General features: G+C 48.4%; 1 protein-coding gene across 1 annotated transcript in view; it reads left to right on the forward strand.

Annotated features, from left to right (window-relative positions):
• LOC125426406 (leucine-rich repeat-containing protein 9-like) overlaps window positions 1-19,806 on the forward strand; it is a 23,743-nt gene that overhangs the window by 1,000 nt on the left and 2,937 nt on the right. The window contains exons 3-8 of the mRNA XM_048484662.1: window positions 1,610-1,792; window positions 3,087-3,179; window positions 4,513-4,674; window positions 8,202-8,401; window positions 16,713-16,889; window positions 18,627-18,738. Of these exons, the coding sequence (XP_048340619.1) occupies window positions 1,610-1,792; window positions 3,087-3,179; window positions 4,513-4,674; window positions 8,202-8,401; window positions 16,713-16,889; window positions 18,627-18,738 (927 nt within the window). The remainder of the gene's footprint in view (window positions 1-1,609; window positions 1,793-3,086; window positions 3,180-4,512; window positions 4,675-8,201; window positions 8,402-16,712; window positions 16,890-18,626; window positions 18,739-19,806) is intronic.

Consider the following 19,806-nt stretch of genomic DNA (forward strand, 5'->3'; position numbering starts at 1 on the left):
TGTTTCCCTGCTCCTACACATGAAGCCAGCTGCGTGACCGGAGCTAGTCAGTTTTCAGAACACTCTCAGCCCACCTGCCCCCACTGCCACCTGTCTGTTGTGGGGAGAGGAACGGAAAGAAGTTTGTAAGCCACCTTGAGTCTCCTTACAGGAGAGAAAGGTGGGTATACATCCAAACTGCTCCTCTCCTCCTCCTCCTCCTCCTCCTCCTGCTTAGGGCCAAAAAGGTTTGACTCATCTTGGCTGCCCAACCTGAGCTGTAATCAAAACCTTAGAGTGGGGTCTAACGTTCAAAAACATGTTAGTTGTCTTATGTGGTTCTGAGCAATATGGGGGGGAAGGAAAACGTCACCCCACAGATCAGTGATAATCCAGTGCTTGCAGTGGGGAGCAGCAGTGGCATAGGAGGTTAAGAGCTCGTGTATCTAATCTGGAGGAACCGGGTTTGATTCCCCGCTCTGCCGCTTGAGCTGTGGAGGCTTATCTGGGGAATTCAGATTAGCCTGTGCACTCCCACACACGCCAGCTGGGTGACCTTGGGCTAGTCACAGCTTCTCGGAGCTCTCTCAGCCCCACCTACCTCACAGGGTGTTTGTTGTGAGGGGGGAAGGGCAAGGAGATTTTAAGTCCCTTTGAGTCTCCTGCAGGAGAGAAAGGGGGGGATATAAATCCAAACTCTTCTTTTTCTTCTTCCTCTTCTTCCTCTTCTTCCTCTTCTTCTACCTTTACTTTTTTTATAAACTGTCACCTTTGACGAACAGTGGTGGTGTGCCTAAAGCTTGGATCAGAGGCGTAGCTCCAAGGGGACAGTGGAGGGGGCGGGGGGGATGATGCACCGGGCGCACGCCCCTGCGAGGGCATGGCGGGGGCGTATCGTGGCGGGGGCAGAGGACGCATCAGTGCACCAGGCGCTTTTCCCCCTCGCTCCATCCCTTGCTCGGATTGTTGCTCAGTCCTGATTCGCTTCATGCTCATGACACAAAATGGAGGGGGGGATTCTTCTCCCGCACTTCTCCAAATGTGGAAACCCAGGGGTTCTTTAATCTTGTCAGTCAGTCAGTTTTATTACTGCCATTAGGCCAGCAAAAAAGAGTGGAGAAGAACAAGAAAAAGGAAGAACAATAAACAAAAGAAAATCGAATTTGTACAGAAATCCATGTTATAAGTCTATACACAAAAAATATCATCCGCTTGTAGCATTATTACGGTCACCTTCGTGTGGTCTGGCTCTTGGTCCTAACATGATTCTTCGCTTATTATGTGCCAGCATACAAAATTTAGCTACCTGCTGAGATATGAAAGAAACTCGGTCTTCCAGTAAAATTCTCACAAGAACTGAATCGGAATTAACTCTAGTTAAATTTCTGTGCTGAATAAACAATGGATGAATTAAAGCCTCCCTTTCCCCTTTATAGAGTTCACAATGCAATAGAATATGTAATACAGAGTCCACTTCCCCTGAGTTACAAACACATAATCTCCTATGTTGTGGGATTTTTTGAAATCGGCCCATTAGATTGGCTGATGGAAAAGCATCAAAACGGGCCCTGGAAAAGGCCCTTTACATGTGTCGTAATAGTTGCGTGGTGTTTTTTTTTTTACTTCAAAGGAAATTACCAACTTGGCAAGGCTGGATAACTTAAAAGATCTGTGCCTGAACGACCCCCAGTATGAGCCCAGCCCGGTTTGTCACCTGTGCAATTACGCGACGCACGTCCTGTATCACATCCCTCAGCTCCAGAGGCTCGACACTTACGATGTTTCTTCAAAACAGATCAAGGAGTTAGCCGAGGTGGGTTCAGAACTTTATTTTTTTTTAAAGTTAAATGCTATGTAAGCTGACGGTGATTTCTCGATTTGGGTATGTGTCAATTGATCGATCGACTGCTTGGTTTAATTCTACGTGTAAATAAAACAATGGTTGTGTATGTGATAGGATCCTCGTCAAAGATTGTACCAGCTACCCATATGTTTTGTAAGGGTGCTGATTTTTTTTTCACCTGCTGCATGATTATGAAGTCTTCCCCTCTTCCTCCCTCCCCTTCCCCCCCAGGGTGGGTGGGCCTTGACCAGATGACAAGCCCCTCCCCTTCCCGCCAGTGTGGGTGAGCCTCAACCAGATGATGGGTATCTCCCCCTCTCCCCCTCCCCTTTCCCCCAGGGTGGGTGGGCCATGACCAGATGATGATGATGATGATGATGATTTATTAGACTTAATAATAATAATAATAATAATAATAGGGGGAGGGGGGGAGGAGTAGGAGGAGTAGGAGGAGTAGGAGGAGTTTGGATTTATATCCTCCCTTTCTCTCCTGCAGGAGACTCAAAGGGGCTTACAATCTCCTTGCCCTTCCCCCCTCACAACAAACACCCTGTGAGGTAGGTGGGGCTGAGAGAGCTCCGAGAAGCTGTGACTAGCCCAAGGTCACCCAGCTGGCGTGTGTGGGAGTGCACAGGCTAATCTGAATTCCCCAGATAAGCCTCCACAGCTCAGGCGGCAGAGCTCCTTGCCCTTCCCCCCTCACAACAAACACCCTGTGAGGTAGGTGGGGCTGAGAGAGCTCCGAGAAGCTGTGACTGGCAAAGGTCACCCAGCTGCTTGGCGTGTGTGGGAGTGCACAGAGCTGATGGGAATTCTACAGATAAGCCTCCCACAGCTCAGGCGGCAGAGCTGGGAATCTAGCCAGGTTCCTCCAGATTAGATACCGCGAGCTCTTAACCTCCCTACGCCACTGCTGCTCAGAAGGACTCTGGCGATTATTACAATGAGACATAAAGAAGCAGATACAGTATAAGGTCTCATAAAGCACAATATAGGGGATAAAACATTAAAATTCATTAAAATACATTACTCTTATGAATTCCAAAAATTGCAAGATAAAATACATGCCCAGATGCATGCACAGATGGCTTAGCCAAAGGCGAGGAGGGCCAGCATTGCCCCAAGTTGGATAGGAATCCTTAATCAGGCAATGCTGAAGATGGCAAAACTGTTGTGGGGGCTGCAGAGGGGGCAGGCAGTCTGCGGCTGGCATCCCCAAGGGCCTGAGACGGGTTGGAATAACTGGGTGCTGGAGCGCCCACAGGCCCTCTTGAACTCGCCAAGGTCCCGCAGAGACCAGGACAGCTGGCCTGATGGGCCCCCTTTCCCTCTCCCCCTCCCGTCCTTTCCCCTCAAGGTGGGTTTTCCATTGCAGCGTTAGTCGTTGCCTCCTGCCACTCTGAGTAACATGGGAGAATCCTCGGCGACATAGGAATTGCTGGAAACTCTATGGTTACCATAGAGTTTTCAGCAGTTCCTAGAGCTACCATACACCACTTCTGGGTTTTCACAGACAATGCAGGCAGCAGCACCGAAGATGCCGTGGCCTGCCGTGTCACCACAAACCTCCCATGTCCTGGCAGCCCTGTTTGCCATCTAGTTATCCATGAAAGAATCTAAATCCAGTGCAAATGGAAAGAGTATGGCGGTGAAATGGAGTGGGGGGAGGACACCCCATCCTTTTTGACACTGATTAATTTTTCTTCCTCTCGTGACTTATTTTAATGGTGCCGGGCTGTTTTTGAATGCTCAAACTTTAGCAATTATGTTTTATTAGTTGTAAGCTCTCTTGAGAAGATTTCTGGACAGGTGGCATATACATTTTCTAAATAAATAAGTAATGGAAGACAAGATTAGAATCAAAGCTAAACTAGGGAAGGGGGAGGGAATGATATACAAGTGCAACAATGGCTCTTACAGGAGCCCTGTGGTACAGAGTGGTAAGCTGCTGTCTTGCAGTCAGAGAAGCATTACCAGAGGTAAATGTAAGCCCAGAGAGAAATTGTCTCCAGGACGCTCCCCCAGGCTCTGCCCCCTAGGCTCTGCCCCCCAGCTCCACCCCTGATGCCCCCAGGCTCCACCCCCACTGCCCTCGACCCCGCCCATGTCACCATGGACATGGGCAAGACCTAGGGTGCCCACCCCCCGGAGACCTTTTATAAGCACTGAGGCCGGGGGTGGGGCTTGGGGAGCAGGAAGGATGGGGTCGAGGCACGTGAAAACGACGAGACAGCAGGACTTCCTGGTCAGGTGGGGGGCCAATTTTGCACCCCCATGTGACCAGAAGAGTGGCACCCAGGGACAAGGGGTACCCCTTGTCCCCAGGCAGATACGCCACTGCCTGCAGTCAGAGCTCTGCTGCCATCCGAGTCTGATCCCAAGAGAAGTCGGTTTCAGGTAGCCGGCTCAAGGCTGACTCAGCCTTCCATCTTTCTGAGTGCCCAGCTTGCAGCAGAGGTGAAGGGCAGGCAACTGGGAAGAATGAGGGGCAAATCACCCTGCAAACAAAGTCTGCCTAGTAAACCTTGTGATGTGATGTCACCCCGTGGAGTCAATGTGAGCCTGGTTTTTTTGCTGAGAGGACCACCTTTACCTTTGATATTTCTTAATTGTCAAAAAACCTTAACATTTTGCTGTCTCCCGCGGGGTGAACAATATTATCCTTCCTTTTGTTTTCTTTGTCCCGGAAGTCCACCGTGATGGAAAAGGTGATGTGCACTACAACATGCTTGGCGTCCAAGAGCGCTCAGAGACAGCTGGAGGAGGGGCTCGAAAAGCTCAGAGAAAGGAAATTCAAGCTGCAGAAGCTGCCTGAAGAGCGGATCAAGCTTTTCCACTGCCACATCAAACATGTAAGCCATTCATTCATTCATTCATTCATTCATTCATTCATTCATTCATTCATTCATTCATTCATTCATTCATTCATTCATTCATTCATTCATTCATTCATTCATTCATTTATTTATTATATCATTTGAATTTTACAGTTTATAGTAATTTTCTTCTTCATACATTTTCAAACAATACTTTCCCCCTTTTCTCCCTCCCCCCATTACTTCTTCTTCATAGTTGTGTCACACAAACAGCAGTAAGTTCATTCTCTGTAGCCTCTTCTCCCATATTTCTTCATTGACTCGAGCTTCTTCCATCCAGTCCACGTACATTATCCATATCTTCAAAATTTCATTCTGATTATCTTGCCACGTCTTATTTTTGGTTAGCATATCGAAAATATCAAGTGTCACTTGTTCCCAGACATATTCTAACCATTTACATGTAAGCCATTTAGGGTCCTCTAAACCACCATTTTAATTTGTATTTTTTTAACTCCAAACTAGCGTGGTATAGTGGTAAAGAGCAGAGGACTTTCATCTGGGGAACTGGGTTTGATCCCCCACTCCTCCACATTAGTGGAAATCTTATCTGGAGTACTGGCTTTTGTTTCCCCACTCCAATACATGATGCCTGCTGGGTGACCTTGGGCTAGTCACAGTTCTCTCAGAACTCTCTCAGCCCCACCTGCCTCACAAGTTGTATGCTGTGGGGAGAGGAAAGGAAGGAGTTTGTAAGCTGCCTTGAATCTCCTTTCAAGAGAGAAAGATGGGGTATAAATCCAAACTCCTCTCCTTCTCTTCGTTTTTATTTATATGTATTTGTACCCTGGGCTAAGAAATGGCAAATGCAGTTCAATGTAGCAAAATGCAAAGTGATGCACATAGGGGCAAAAAATCCAAACTTCACATACAAGCTACAGGGGTCAGTGCTATCAGTCACAGACCAGGAAAGGGATTTGGGCGTCTTAGTTGATAGTTCCATGGGAATGTCAACTCAGTGAATGGCAGCTGTGAAAAAGGCAAACTCTATGCTGGGGATCATTAGAAAAGGAATTGATAATAAAACTGCAAAGATTGTCATGCCCTTATATAAAGCAGTGGTGCGACCGCACTTGGAGTACTGTGTCCAGTTCTGGTCGCCGCATCTCAAAAAGGATATTGAGGAGATAGAAAAAGAAGGGGCAACAAAGGGATGAAGTTGAGGGACTGGAGCACCTTCCCTATGAGGAGGAGCTGCGGATTTGGGACTCTTGGTTTGGAAGGGAGGCAGCTGAGGGGGGGGGATATGATTGGGGGAGTCTATAAGAGTATGCATGGGGTAGAAAATGTGACAGGGAGAGAGGGTGCTCTCTCTTTCTCACAATACTAGAACCAGGGGCATGCAGAAATGCTGGGAAGAATTAGGAACTAATAAAAGGAAACTACTTCTTGCATGACATTAATGTGATTGAAGGGTGTTTTGGAATATGCCACAGGAGGTGGTGGTACTAACCTGGATAGCTTTAAAAGGAGCTTGGACAGATTTATGGAGAGGGTCGATTTATGGCTACCAATCTTGATCCTCTTTGATCTCAGATTTACCGTGCCTTAGCAGACCAGGTGCTCAGGAGCAGCAGCAGCAGCGAAAAAAAACAGCAGCAGAGGCCATTGTTTTTCACATCCACCATTGTAAGGCTCCCCAAAGGCACCTGGTGGGCCACTGCAGTGGCAGAGTGCTGGACTAGATGGACTCTGGTCACAGTCCAGCAGGCTAGTTCTTAGTGCTATGTTCTTAAGGAGGCCACTGGGTTATTCTTAGGATGGGCCTCACGTAGGTATGAAGCAGCTTTATACGTTGGTACCGGAAGCCCGGCTCATATATCAACTGCTTTTCCCCCTCCCTTTCTCAAAATGTAGGCACGTGGAGTCACCAGAAATCAGGATTAAGTCAAGAAAAAGACAGCTTCACAAAGACGTTAATTAACTTTTGCCATTTGCTGTCACAAGATGCAGCTACAGGCTATAAAAAGGGAATTAGGGAAACTCGGGGCGGATGGGTCCAAGTGGCTTGGGCCAGGATAGTTAAATGGAACCTCCTTGTTCAGAGACAGTATATCTCTGAATACCAGTGACATTAAGAGATAAACAGGAGAAGGTATATTGCTCTCAACAGGAGCAGCATAAGAACATAAGAACATAAGAACAAGCCAGCTGGATCAGACCAGAGTCCATCTAGTCCAGCTCTCTGCTACTCGCAGTGGCCCACCAGGTGCCTTTGGGAGTTCACATGTAGGATGTAGAAAGCTGGCCTTCTGTGGCTGCTGCTCGAGCACCTGGACTGTTAAGGCATTTGCAATCTCAGATCAAGAGGGATCAAGATTGGTAGCCATAAATGAACTTCTCCTCCCACCATTCTGTCCAGAAGCCCCTTTTAAAGCTATCCAGGTTGGTGGCCATCCCTGCCTCCTGTGGCAATATTCCAAACACTGTCCTGCGTTTAGCATTGAAAGTGTTTCCTTTTGTAGTTCTAATTCTTCCCAGCATTCAATGAATACCCTAGTTCCCAATGACAATGAAGGAAAATTTCTCTCTGTCATTTCACACCCCAATATGACTATGAGCACAATCATATCCCCCCTCGGGCGATCTCCTCTCCAAATAAGTCCCAACGCTACGACCTCATGGGGAAAGTGCTGCAATCCCTCAATCATCCTAAATCCCTTCTCTGCACTTTTTCTGTCTCTTCGTGTCCTTTTTTTTGAATATTGAACTGGGCTACAATTACTCCAAATCTTGATGCTATATAGTTTATTAAATTCCTTTCCTAATTATCCCCGGCATGAGAGTGCCTTTCCCCAGCACTGCCAGCAGTAATTGACATTCCATCATTTATCAATGGACAGCAAATCCTGATACCTGTGACTATTAGCAGTGGCGACAGGAGGTGCCAGAGATCGTGTGTCTAATCTGCTTGGGAACCCGGTTTTGATTCCCAGGTTTTGATTTTAAGACTCTCCCTCACAAGCAGTGTCTTCAAACTATGGCCCTCAGATGTTCACAGACTACAATTCCCATGAGCCTACCCTTGGCCATGCTGGCAGGGGCTGATGGGAGTGTGATTAGAACATCTGGAGGTATAGACTGAACCTAACTACCACTGACATTTCAGATTAGCCTGTGCACTCCCACACAAGCCAGCTGGGTGACCTTGGGCTAGTCACAGCTTCTCGAAGCTCTCTCAGCCCCACCTACCTCACAGGGTGTTTGTTGTGAAGGGGGAAGGGCAAGGAGATTGTAAGCCCCTTTGAGTCTCCTGCAGGAGAAAAAGGGGGGATATAAATCCAAACTCCTCCTCTTCCTCCTCCTCCTCTTCCTCCTCCTTCTTCTCCTCTTCCTCCTTCTTCTTCAACCCTGCTTGCCAGTTCCCCAGTCTGGGAGCAGGACACTGGGTTATATCCCAGGTCTGTTCCAACAGGGCTCTTCTTACCGTCTTAACAGTTCCATACACTTCTCTTTGATTGACCGGAACTGGCTCCTGATGCCTTGGTGGTTTCATTCAACAGCTGGAACGTGATTTGGCGGACCTGCAGGCCTCTGGAAAGCAGCAGACAAGCATGTCCAAGAGCTTTGACGGGGAAAAGTCAAACTGCGCCGGGGAAAACTCCGACAATGCCGCCGAGGAAATCAATTTGGAGCGGCAGTTCCTACACAAATTGGACTGCGTCAGAACAAGAATAGCCTTCTGGAACAAAAAGCTGGAGGAGTACGTACGTTCTGTGAGACGCCCAAGGGGGTGCTGCTGTCAGCAAACAGGGCTGGAACTTGGCCAGACGTTTCACCAGGGCTGAGAGAGAGGGAGAGAGGGGGGGGGCTCCTTCCGCACATGCAGAATAAGGCACTTTCAATCCACTTCCACAGTGACACCGTGGATTTTACCTTCCCTCTAGTAAAATCCAAGCTGCAAAAGTGCACGAGTGGATTGAAAGTGCACATTGGCTCACATGTCAAAAGACCAGAGAGAGTCTATGTGGTACCTGTCAATTTGTGCCTCTTTTATGGCCTCGTCAATTCATGTCTTTTTCATGGCCCTTCAAATGTTCTCGACCAAATGGGCCTGGATATAGCAATTTTTCTCTGTTTTATGCAGACTTCAGGACATCCGCTCTGGCAAATTTATGGCCTGTTTCAGACTCTCCCTCTAGCTCAGGCGTCTTCAAACCACTAGCCCCTCAGATGTTCACAGACCCCTTGAATTCCCCGCAGGCCCTACCGCCCAGCCCATTGCTGGCGGGGGCTGATGGAGTGCGAGGTCCATGGTATCTGGAGACTACTCAACTGCCACTGGCATTTTAGAATTGGCTATGCCAATCCCTTTTTGTCCCAGAGAATTGTGCAGAAGCCCCTTGAACTGTCAAAAGCGTTATCAAATGGAGATTATTTACCAGAACCTGACAGTATTCATTTCCATCTGAATTACTAAAAAGAAGGTTTCGGGGACTTTCCTTACCACCAAAGGCTCAGCCCCTGTGATGGAAAGGAACCAGAGGTGATCGAACATATTCTGCTCTCGTGTGAATGTCACACAAGGGAGAGGCCAGTGAGAATCTGGGCCTTACTGAAGACAATGACCTACCAGCCTCCAGGCCATTTAGTCAAGGTTCTTCTTACCTTTGGCACTCCAGATGTTATGGACTACAATTCCCATCAGCCCCTGCCAGCATGGCCAATTGTATGCTGGCAGAGCTTAATATATGATCCAACATCTAGATATAAGGGCTCCACTCTCAAGTTCTAGAAGATAAAGGAAGCACTAACTTCCGCATAGCGTGTGATTGGTGTTTGGAAGATGCTACCACAGGAGGTGGTGATGGCCACTAACCTGGATAGCTTTAAAAGGGGCTTGGACAGATTTATGGAGGAGAAGTCGATCTCTGGCTACCAATCTTGATCCTCTTTGATCTTTGGTGCAAAATGCCTTAACAGACCAGGTGCCGAGAACAGCAGGGCAGAGAAAGGCCGTTGCTTTCACATCCTGCACGTGAGCTCCCAAAGGCACCTGTTGGGCCACGGCGAGTAGGAGAGAGCTGGACTAGATGGACTCTGGTCTGATCCAGCTGGCTTGTTCTTATGTTCTTATGTTCTAAGGCTAGGATTGCCTTGTCAGTTGCAAAATTTATCTCAGCAGTTGGTAGGATCTAGGCATCTAGCTATGGGTTCATGACTAATTACCCCCTCACCCGGCTAGAACTGAAAGAATCACACCAGACACAGCTTTCCCTGCAGGGCCCTTAGAAAAACATGCAGGGCAAGAGAAAGTGTGTTGGGACAACATTCCTTGCCCTGACACATCTCCCCTCTTGGCACACTGCAAACAGGAAACACATCAGGACACAATTTCTTTCCCCGACCCATTTCTTGTCCCACCATGTCCCAAAGCACCAGAGGGAAATCAGCCCATGTGAGCTGAATATTTTTTCTTTTTCTTTTTACTTTGTAACTGCTATTTTTACTCTCGGCTTTTTTCGTCTTATACATCTTAAATTTGGTGTTTTGCCTTACCTTTCTTTAGTACATTTTAATTCGCGCCCTGCAGTTTTGTACATTTAGGCAAACCAGGTCAGTAGACAGCAGCAGAAGTTTTCTTTGTTGGTCCTGTGAGATGGCTGGAGGAAGGTGACAACTTCTTTTTTGTGCACCTGGGCCTGCCACGGAATGGGCACTTCACTCCCGTTGAACCTCTAGGGCCGTGGTGGCGAACCTTTGGCACTCCAGATGTTATAGACTACAATTCCCATCAGCCCACTGGCTAAGAGCCCAGGTGCCGTGCTGGCGGGGCTGATTAACAGTCCATATCTGGAGTGGAATTACGCTCCTGCCACCTCTAGGGAGCTCCCTGACCAATGATGAATTAGTAGTAGTTAACAGCAGGTGGATTCTAATCTAGAGACTGGGTTTGATTCCGCTCTCCGCCTTGAGTGGCAGGCTTTATCCTGGTGAACCAGATGTGTTTCCGCCTCCTACATTTCCTGCTGGGTGACCTTGGGCTAGTCCTGCAGTTCTCTGAGAATTCTCTCCAGCCACCACAGGGGTCTGGAAATTTGTGGGAGGGGAGGGAAGAACTTGTAAGCCACCAGAGCCTCCTTACAGGTGAGAAGATTGGGATATAAATCCAAACTTTTTTTTTCTAGCTGCAAGGAGCTATTTTGCAGGCTTGTAGAGTGAGATTTTTCCTCAGCTCTCAGCTCCTTGGATACTTAAATTTGGCAGGTGGATTAGAAAGGGCTTGATATAGGTCTACTGAGAAAATCTAGGATCAACCGTCTGTGTGAACCCGTGGGCTTCAGAGTAACCTCCCTCTTTAGATTTCTTTTTCTTTCTTCCAAAGATCCTTTGTATTTATTATTCAATACTGTGTTTGTGCCAGATTTACACTGGAGGCTGTTGGCCACCCATGCCACTGGTTGAAAAGTCAGCCAGAAGTGCTCTTTCGCCTTCCTGGCGCACTTCTTCTTGCCCGCTTGTAGGCCCGAGAGCATGTGTGGGAAAGGGGCTCGCGACAAGGACAAAATCGCACTTACAAGCGCCCCTCCCCTCTCTGGGAGATTAAGCCCACAAAGAGGAAGCGAAATGTAGGGACAAGAGTTCTTACCTGATGCGGCTTCTGGTCCCAGCTGCACACCCCAGCCAGTAGGTAATTGGCATTGTTTTTTGGAACATGGAGAACTAGCCTGCTGGATCAGACCAGAGTCCATCTAGTCCAGCTTGCTCTGCTACTCGCAGTGGCCCACCAGGTGCCTTTGGAGACTCACCCGCACAGGATGTAAAGCAGTGGCCTTAAGAATATGGGGAAGAGCCTGCTGGATCAGACCAGAGTCCATCAGTCCAGCACTCTGCTACTCGCAGTGGCTACCAGGTGCCTTTGGGAGCTCACCTGCAGGATGTGAAAGCAATGGCCTGCTGCTGCTGCTGCTGCTCCCTAGCACTGTGGTCTGCTGAGGCATTTGCAATCTGAGATCAAGGGATCCAAAGATTGGTAGCCATAGATGCGACTTCTCCTCCATAAATCTGTCAAACCCATGCAAAGCTATCAGGTTGTATGTCACCACCTCCTGTGGCATTTCCAAACACCAATCTCACCACGTTCTGCGTGAAGAAGTGTTTCCTTTCATTAGTCCTAATTCTTCTCCTAAGCATTTTTCAATGCCTGAACACAGTATTTGAAGAGAAAAATTCTCTCTGTCAACATTTCTACCCACAATGCGCCAATTTTTGCCAGACTTCATTCGCCCTCCCCTCAGGCGTCTCCTCATCCCAAACTAAAGGTCCCCAAGCTGGCTTCCAGTCTCTCCTCATAGGAAGGTGCTCCAATCTTTCCAATCATCCTCATTGCCCTTTCTCTGCACTTTTTTCTATCTCTTGATTATCCTTTTTTTTTTTTGAGGATCGCGGTGGGAACACAGTTATTTTTTATTCTTCTTCTAATCTTTCTTGCTTTCCTGTAAATTTTGTTGGTAAAATTTGAGTTCTGAAAAAATTCCTTGTGTGCCGCCGTTTTAGCTAGGTGGATTCTGCGGAAAACATATCTCCATCAAATCTGTCCAGCAATATATGCTCCTCTTCATCAGTTGCTGGATTAGATGGCTCTGTGCTCATTTGATAACTCTATTAAAGCAGCCGAGACAAAATACAAACGTACACTCACTGTGCAGTGTTACAGAAAGTTCCCACGATTTCCATCCCACCGCTGCCACCATGTGCGGACCTGCTCACTTGCTCACCCTCTTCTCATGCGCTCCCAACGCTCCAGGAAACTCAAACAGGGGACACAGCAGTTCAGTTGCTGAGGGCGAGCTGTAAGTCTCTCCTCCTCTAGTCCTCTTCATCAAAGGGGTTTATAACAGGGACTTTTGCAAACACAATCATACCGTCCAGACACTGTAGTCCAGACGAAGTTCACAGATTTATTAGCAAAATTCCCAAGGTTAAATCTTTGGCTCTCCAAGTAACAAATCTTAAAAGATTTAACTAATACAAAAATTACACTCCCAGCCAGAAAGGCTTAGAGAGGAACAAAAAACCAAGCACCGGCTCCCGGTTAAAACACAGTCTCCCTCCCTTACTTCTCAGCTGCCTTAAAATGTCAATTACCCCACTCAAAGGCGTAGCACTTTCCAGCCTAAACTGCTTGATATACATTTTTTTCGAGTGGCGATTAGACCAAGGCAAGATTACGGAACGGTTCATCAGGTAGAGATCCCAGCCTGCACCGCGGGGCTTTTTCACCCTTTTTCTGTAACTCCTAGGAAGGACATATGGAGCCAGAGAATAGGGGTGAAAAGGCACCCCATGTCCATTTTCCACTGGCGAAATGACATTTACATATTTATTTCATTTCATTTATTTCATTCATTTGTAGCCCAACCGTCTCCACAATGGAGACTCTTAAGCAGCTTATATCATTCTCCTTTCCTCCCTTTTGTCTCCACAACAGCCCTGTGAGGTTGTAGGCTGAGAAAGTGGGACGGGCCCAAAGTTATTCAGCAAGCTTCGGTGGCATGAGTAGGGGTTCGAACTGGGATCTCCCAGACGCTAGTCCAGCTCTCTTAACCACAACATTCTACTAGCTCTCATTGGGACAAAAATGGGAATCCCCCCCCTCCCCCCAGCTTGCAGTGCTGAACAAGAAGAGAAGAAGAAGAGTTTGGATTTCTATCCCCCCTTTGAGTCTCCTGCAGGAGACTCAAAGGGGCTGACAATCTCCTTGCCCTTCCCCCCTCACAACAAACACCCTGGGAGGTGGGTGGGGCTGAAGGCTCCAGCTGTGACCCCAGCTAGGTCCTTGGTGTGGCTTAGAGTGTACAAGGCTAATCTGAATTCCCCAGAGAAACCTCCACAGCTCAGGCGGCAGGCTGGGAATCAAACCAGGTTCCCTCCAAGATTAGATGCACGAGCTCTTAACCTCCTACGCCACTGCTGCTCCTATGAGCATTACTTGAACAAATGAGCATTACTTGGACTCTGATCTGGAGAACCGGGTTTGATTCCCCACTCCTCCACATGAAGCCTGCTCGGTGACTCTCTGAACCCTCACAGTTCTGGGTGACCTTGGGCTAGTCACAGTTCGGAGCTCCTCTCAACCACCTAGGAAGTCATTCAGTCAATAGAGAACAGAGGAGTTCCCTCCTAAGCAACTGAGGAGTCCTCCCCTTTCAGGAAGAGAAGGAGAATTATCAAAGTCCAAACTCTGCTCTCTTCTTCAAAATACAAAACCTTTGCTAATATTATTAGTATGCTATTATTTATTTGAATTTTAGGCCACCGTCTCCCGGCAAGACGGGTTCAGGGTGGCTCTCATCATTCAATATGCAATCTATTTGTTAATTGGTTGTGGTGGGTTTTCCGGGCTGTGTGGCTGTGGTCTGGTAGATCATGAAAGCCGACCATATTTGTTAATTGTTTCAGTGCAACCTGAGTGCTGTTTCCTCTCAGGTGAGGTGGAGCTGCATCCAGGTGCCGTGTCTGAGGCCAGAAGCGGGGCTCCTTAGACATGGGGAAGAGCATCTTGGGTGGTACTGGGACTCAGGGGCTCAACACCAGGAATTCCAGCTCTAATTCACTGATCCTTGATCTTCAAGGAATGACCCAGGGTGAAGCAATCAGCCAACATAGTATAGTGGTTAAGAGCAGGTGGATTCTAATCTGGAGAACCAGGTTTGATCCCCCACTCCTCCAACTGAACTGCTGGAATAACGGTTCTGCCAGAGTTTTTGCCCCGGACAATGGACTCCAGGAATAAACTGGAGAAAGGGGGGGGGGGGGATATATATCCAATTCTTCTTCTTCTTCTTCGCCCATAGTGACTCTCGTCGCTCTTTCCAAACCCTCTCAGCCCCAATCTGTCTCACGTGACATCTGTCACGGGGAGGGAAAGGGTGATTGCAGGCCGCTTTGAGCCTCCTTAAAGGCAGAGAAAAAAAGCAGGGTGTGAAAACCAACTCCTCTTCCAAATCCTTTCTGTTGGCTCTTTGGCAGAGTCGAAGCCGTTTATCAGCTGGAAGTCAAAGCAGAGAAGCCAACCAAACTGGCTGTGCAGTTTTGCTGACCAGGTGGAAACAGTGGGAAATGCAGCCGAAGAGGCTCCCCAGTGATTCTTGGTAAAGCCGTTAGAGAGCTTTCAATAGGCACCGGGTCGGTTTTTTTCCTTACTCGATTCTGTGCATCTGTTTTGTGAGCTTTGGAGGCTGGATATTTTACACGGAGGATGCTGCTGTATAGCTACGGCCTGACTTGGGCCCTGTTAGCCTTGGGAAAGGGCCGCTGAGGCGGAGCTGCACCCAGGTGCCGTGTCTGAGGCCAGAAGCGGGGCTCCTTAGACATGGGGAAGAGCATCTTGGGTGGTACTGGGACTCAGGGGCTCAACACCAGGAATTCCAGCTCTAATTCACTGATCCTTGATCTTCAAGGAATGACCCAGGGTGAAGCAATCAGCCAACATAGTATAGTGGTTAAGAGCAGGTGGATTCTAATCTGGAGAACCAGGTTTGATCCCCCACTCCTCCACCTGAGTGGCGGAGGCTTATCTGGTGAACCAGATGTGTTTCTGCACTCCTATATTCCTGCTGCGTGACCTTGGGCTACTCACAGTTCTCTGCGAACTTTCTCAGCTCCACCTGCCTCACCAGGTGTCTGTTGTGGAGAGAGGAAGGGAAGGAGTTTGAAACTACCTGGAATCTCCTTACAGGAGAGAAAGGTGGGATATAAATCCAAACTCTTCTTCTTCTTTATTAGCTGAATATCAGTCTGAGATGAGCGCAACGTTGGCAGAGCAGAGACTTCAGCCTGGGGCTTTCTGGATCCCAATCCAGCGCTTTAACCATTATACATTACTGCTGTCACATTCCAGGACATTATAGCTGCGCATATTTACTTTTTATTTTATTTTATTAAATTTCCAGACTTCCCCTCCCCTTTCGGGCTTGGGGCGGTTTCCAGTATTAAATATCCAGCACAATAATTGTTGCATCTAACGATTAGTTTAAAACTATTAAAACTATATATCCGTTGGGGTGCTGTGTGGTTTCCGGGCTGTATGGCCGTGTTCTAGCAGCATTCTCTCCTGATGTTTTGCCTGCATCCTGCTTGGCTGGCATGCGTCAAGAGGATCCTGATAGTAGGAATGGAAGCAAGTGAAATTATATATACTGTGAGGTCAAGGGTGAGGCCCTCTTCACAAAGAAGTCTGTAGCCTGGGAGTAACAATGAAGATAGCAATTACTCCCAGGCTACAGACTTCTTTGTCACTCACATACCAGGCTACTCTATTCAGAGGGCCTCACCTTTTGACCTTATGCACAGGAGTTCTACCGTGCTTTGAGCATTTAGTCCCTGCGGGGCCGAGATTCTTGTACTGATGCCATTAGAGTTGTATCACCATAGATCCTGAGTGCCCCACAGTTTGTGAGGGCAGGGAAGACTGCAAGGTTTTCCTCTCGCTGCAGGGTTCCCTTCCTTCTGGGGGTCCTGCAGTCAAAAGGCAAGATGAAGGTTGCCTATTTTGTTTCTTTAAAGACCTTTAAAGGTAATATTGATATTGCTTATATTGATACTGTTGAGGCTGCTGAAAGGAGGATGTGGCAGCTGTGGATCTCTGAGAGAGCAGGGTGGGGGTGCGGGGAGACCATCCCCCACTCAGGGATCCATAGCCGGCTTTTCCCTGAAAATGCAAACGCAACAAAAAGCAGCCTCAACAATATCGGTACAAGCAATATCGATATTACTTTCAAAGAGTCATATCTTGCCTTTTGAGTGGGGGCGTGCAGCTGCAAGTGTGATTGTGGCTGCGTGCCAGATGGGTCAGGGTCCTCCTCATGTTTAAACGCGAGGAGACCCCGCTGCAAAGGGACCGTGGGGCTAGGAGCACCGCAGAAAGCACTCCGTGCATAATAAGTCTATGAAAAGAACGAGCAACTCCTGAAAGTCAGTTGCAGCGTGTGATTCTTTTCCCCCCCTTCTTAAAAGACCCACAGATCCAAAAACCCGCTCACCCGCTGTCCTCCGTTTCTCACGGCTCGCAGGTTCAACTCCTGTTACGACTTGATCCTCTCCCGGTTTTGCACCTGGGACTTCAAACCGTATGGCATTACGGCCGTGAAAGTCAACCGCGTCATCAGGGTACATAACCGGATATTGAGGCAGAAATTCGAGGAGAAGTTCCAGAGCTTCTTAGAGGAAGAAGAGTTGAACGATTCCACGTGAGTGAGTGACTCTCGGTTCCGATCCCGGGCATCTCTAGTTAAAAAAAGGTCCAGGCGCCAGGTGTTGTGAAAGACCGCAGCCTGAGAGCACAGAGAGCCGAGCTGCCAGTCTGTGTAAATATGATGGACTGATGTTCTGATGCGCTACAAGGCAACTTCCTGTATGTTATTTTATCGATCGATCACTTCAGCCCTTGGCCCCAAGTGGCTGTTAAGGGCGGGGCTGTGGCTCAGTGGCAGAGCCTCTGCTTTGTAAGCAGAAGGTCACGGGTTCAATCCCTGGAATCCCCTGGTAGTAGAAGATAAAATATGTTTATATTATACAACAGAGGCATAGCAAAGGGGAAAAGCGCCCAGTGCACTGGTCCGTCCTTCGCCCCTGTCTTGCCCCGGAATGCCCCCGTCATGCCACCACCATGCCCCCGGAATCCCTCGCCACACCCCCCCCACAGGGGTGCGCTCCCGGTGCGTTGCGCACCCCCCTGTCCCCTTGGAGCTACGCCTCTGTTATACAATACTATACATATACTTTTTGCATTTCTTGAGTTTCTAAACTTCCTGTGCATTAGGTCTCGGATCTGAAGCCAACAAACAGACTCTGAATTCTTGATCAGTAGCTTTTATTGAAAGGCTGCAAGTACTTCGCTTGAGAACGCCTGTTCTGTTCGATCTGGCTTTCCTGGGCTCCTTTATCCTCGTCCAATTCCCCCCTCCTGCTTTCCCAGAGAAAGTGTGAAAAGATTTGTTTAGAGGCTCAGGTGTCTTCAAGGCAGTGACAGGGATAGTTGCAGCTACCTACCTCACCTCCCACAAACCCCCTTGGACCAACAGGCAGAGAGGCTCCTCAGGGTAATTTGCCTAGATATCTATAATCAGCGTTAAAGCTGTAAACATCAGAAGGGAAAGGAAGGAAAGAGAGAAAGGCCCTCTACATATCAACCAAGATATACATCAATCAGGTTACATGAGAGTTGCAATCAAGTTAAATATGCCAGCCTTCGCTCCTAACACTGTGTTGTCTGTGGGTTTCTGCAAAATGCCCCCCCCCCCCTCAAATTCCCATCTAATTTCTTGTGCCGACCCTCAATATATCAAAAACACAACGTGGAAAGTCGCAATGCGGAAGGGATAACTGTATAAAGGAAGCCACGAACCACAATTTGCAAGTCATGGGAATGTTAGGACATTTTGGAGGAGACTGATCCGTGGGGTCGCCGTGAGTCAGAAGCAACGCAACTTGATGGCACTTAACACACAGCTGAGGGAAGAAGAAGGAGGAGGAGGAGGAAGAGGAGGAGTTTGGATTTATATCCGACTTTTCTCTCTTGCAAGGAGACTCAAGGTGGCCTACAAACTCCTTTCCCTTCCTCTTCCCACAAAAGACACCTTGTGAGGTAGGTAGGGCTGAGAGAGTTCAGAGAGAACTGTGACTAGCCCAAGGTAACCCAGCAGGAATGTAGGAGTGCGGAAACGCATCTGGTTCACCAGATAAGTCTCTGTCATTCAGGTGGAGGAGTGGGGAATCAAGCCTGGTTCTCCAGATTAGAATCCACCTGCTCTCAACCACTATACCACGCTGGCTCCAGAGCAGCCCTTGGGGGGTGGGGGTGGCTAGCATGTCTTCTTTTGGCCGCTATTGGGAACCAAATGCCAATCTGCCGGGACGATTCTTGTCTCCCCCTCCTTATGCTCATGCGTAAAGGGAGTTCTCTTGTGTTTCTTTTTCTCTTTCAGAAATAATAGGAAGAAGCTCGAATATCTCTTCTATGTATTGAACCCGGAAGCGCCACTTAAAAAGAAAGAGTTGATCCAAATCCTGGAGGAAGGTTTTCAGGAAACCCAGAAGGTGAGTGGATGTTTCAGGGAGCCACCATCTGTCTCTCTCACCTGTGACGGCTTCTGGGCCCTCTGCTTTACATGACCTCTTAGAGTAGAGGTATCAAACATGCAGCCTAGGGGTTGGATCTCGCCTTTTGGGAGGGCTTACCAGAAACAGCTGAGGCAACACCTCCCCCCTGGCAGCAGACTCCCCAGACCAGACACCCCTCTATCCCCTGCTCCTGATCTGATCTGGGTCGTTTCCGCATGGCAAAATTATACCTGTGTACCACCGGGTTTTTTTTAAAATCTGTGTCTATTTTATCACGGTTTCTCCCTCTGCATGGCCGCCCGTTTCTTTCCAGGAGCTGAGTTAGGACCAGGAAGTTATACTCCAGTTTGTTCCGCACGACCTGGGTCGTTTGTATTTACACCGCAAGGGCATCCCCGCACGCGCAAACCTCGTGATTGGTCGAGAGCAGCAAGGCGGGAAAAATAAACCGGTTCTGCTCCCGTGGTGTTTGCACAGCAGTGGGGTCACAGCAGTGGGGTCACGCACATCCAGCCTCTCCCGTGGCGCGGCAACCCAGGCAGTGGCTCCCCATGTGTGGGGGGCCATTCTCCAGCTGAGTTGGCTATGGCAGTGGCTGCATGCTGGTTCCTGTCACCACCCCCAGGGAGGGCAGGAGCCAGCCTGCTGCCATGGCGCCCACCCGAGCCACCCACAAGCCCACCCCAGACCTCCCTGCTGGCATCCCTCCTTAGGACCTTTGTTGCTATGCAGCGGAGAGGCAGGACGTCTACAAATACAGAGAAGCGTGCCTGATTAAAGTGTTTCCCTGCCAGCCATTCGCTCGTGAGCAGATGCAACGCGCTGCCATCATTAGTATTATTAATATTGTTTTACTGGGTTTTAGAATGCTGCTTATTCTGAGTTATGTATTTTAACTATTTATCACTTATTTTTTGTGCACATTTTTTAAGTTGCGGTTTTGCTGCGCACCGCCCAGAGCCCTTCGGGGGTGGGCGGTTTATCAAATTTAAATAAGAAGAAGAAGAAGAAGAAGAAGAAGAAGAGGAAGAGGAAGGAGGAGGA

This window comes from Sphaerodactylus townsendi, linkage group LG02 (genome assembly GCF_021028975.2).
Source record: "Sphaerodactylus townsendi isolate TG3544 linkage group LG02, MPM_Stown_v2.3, whole genome shotgun sequence".
NCBI classification, from domain to species: domain Eukaryota; kingdom Metazoa; phylum Chordata; class Lepidosauria; order Squamata; family Sphaerodactylidae; genus Sphaerodactylus; species Sphaerodactylus townsendi.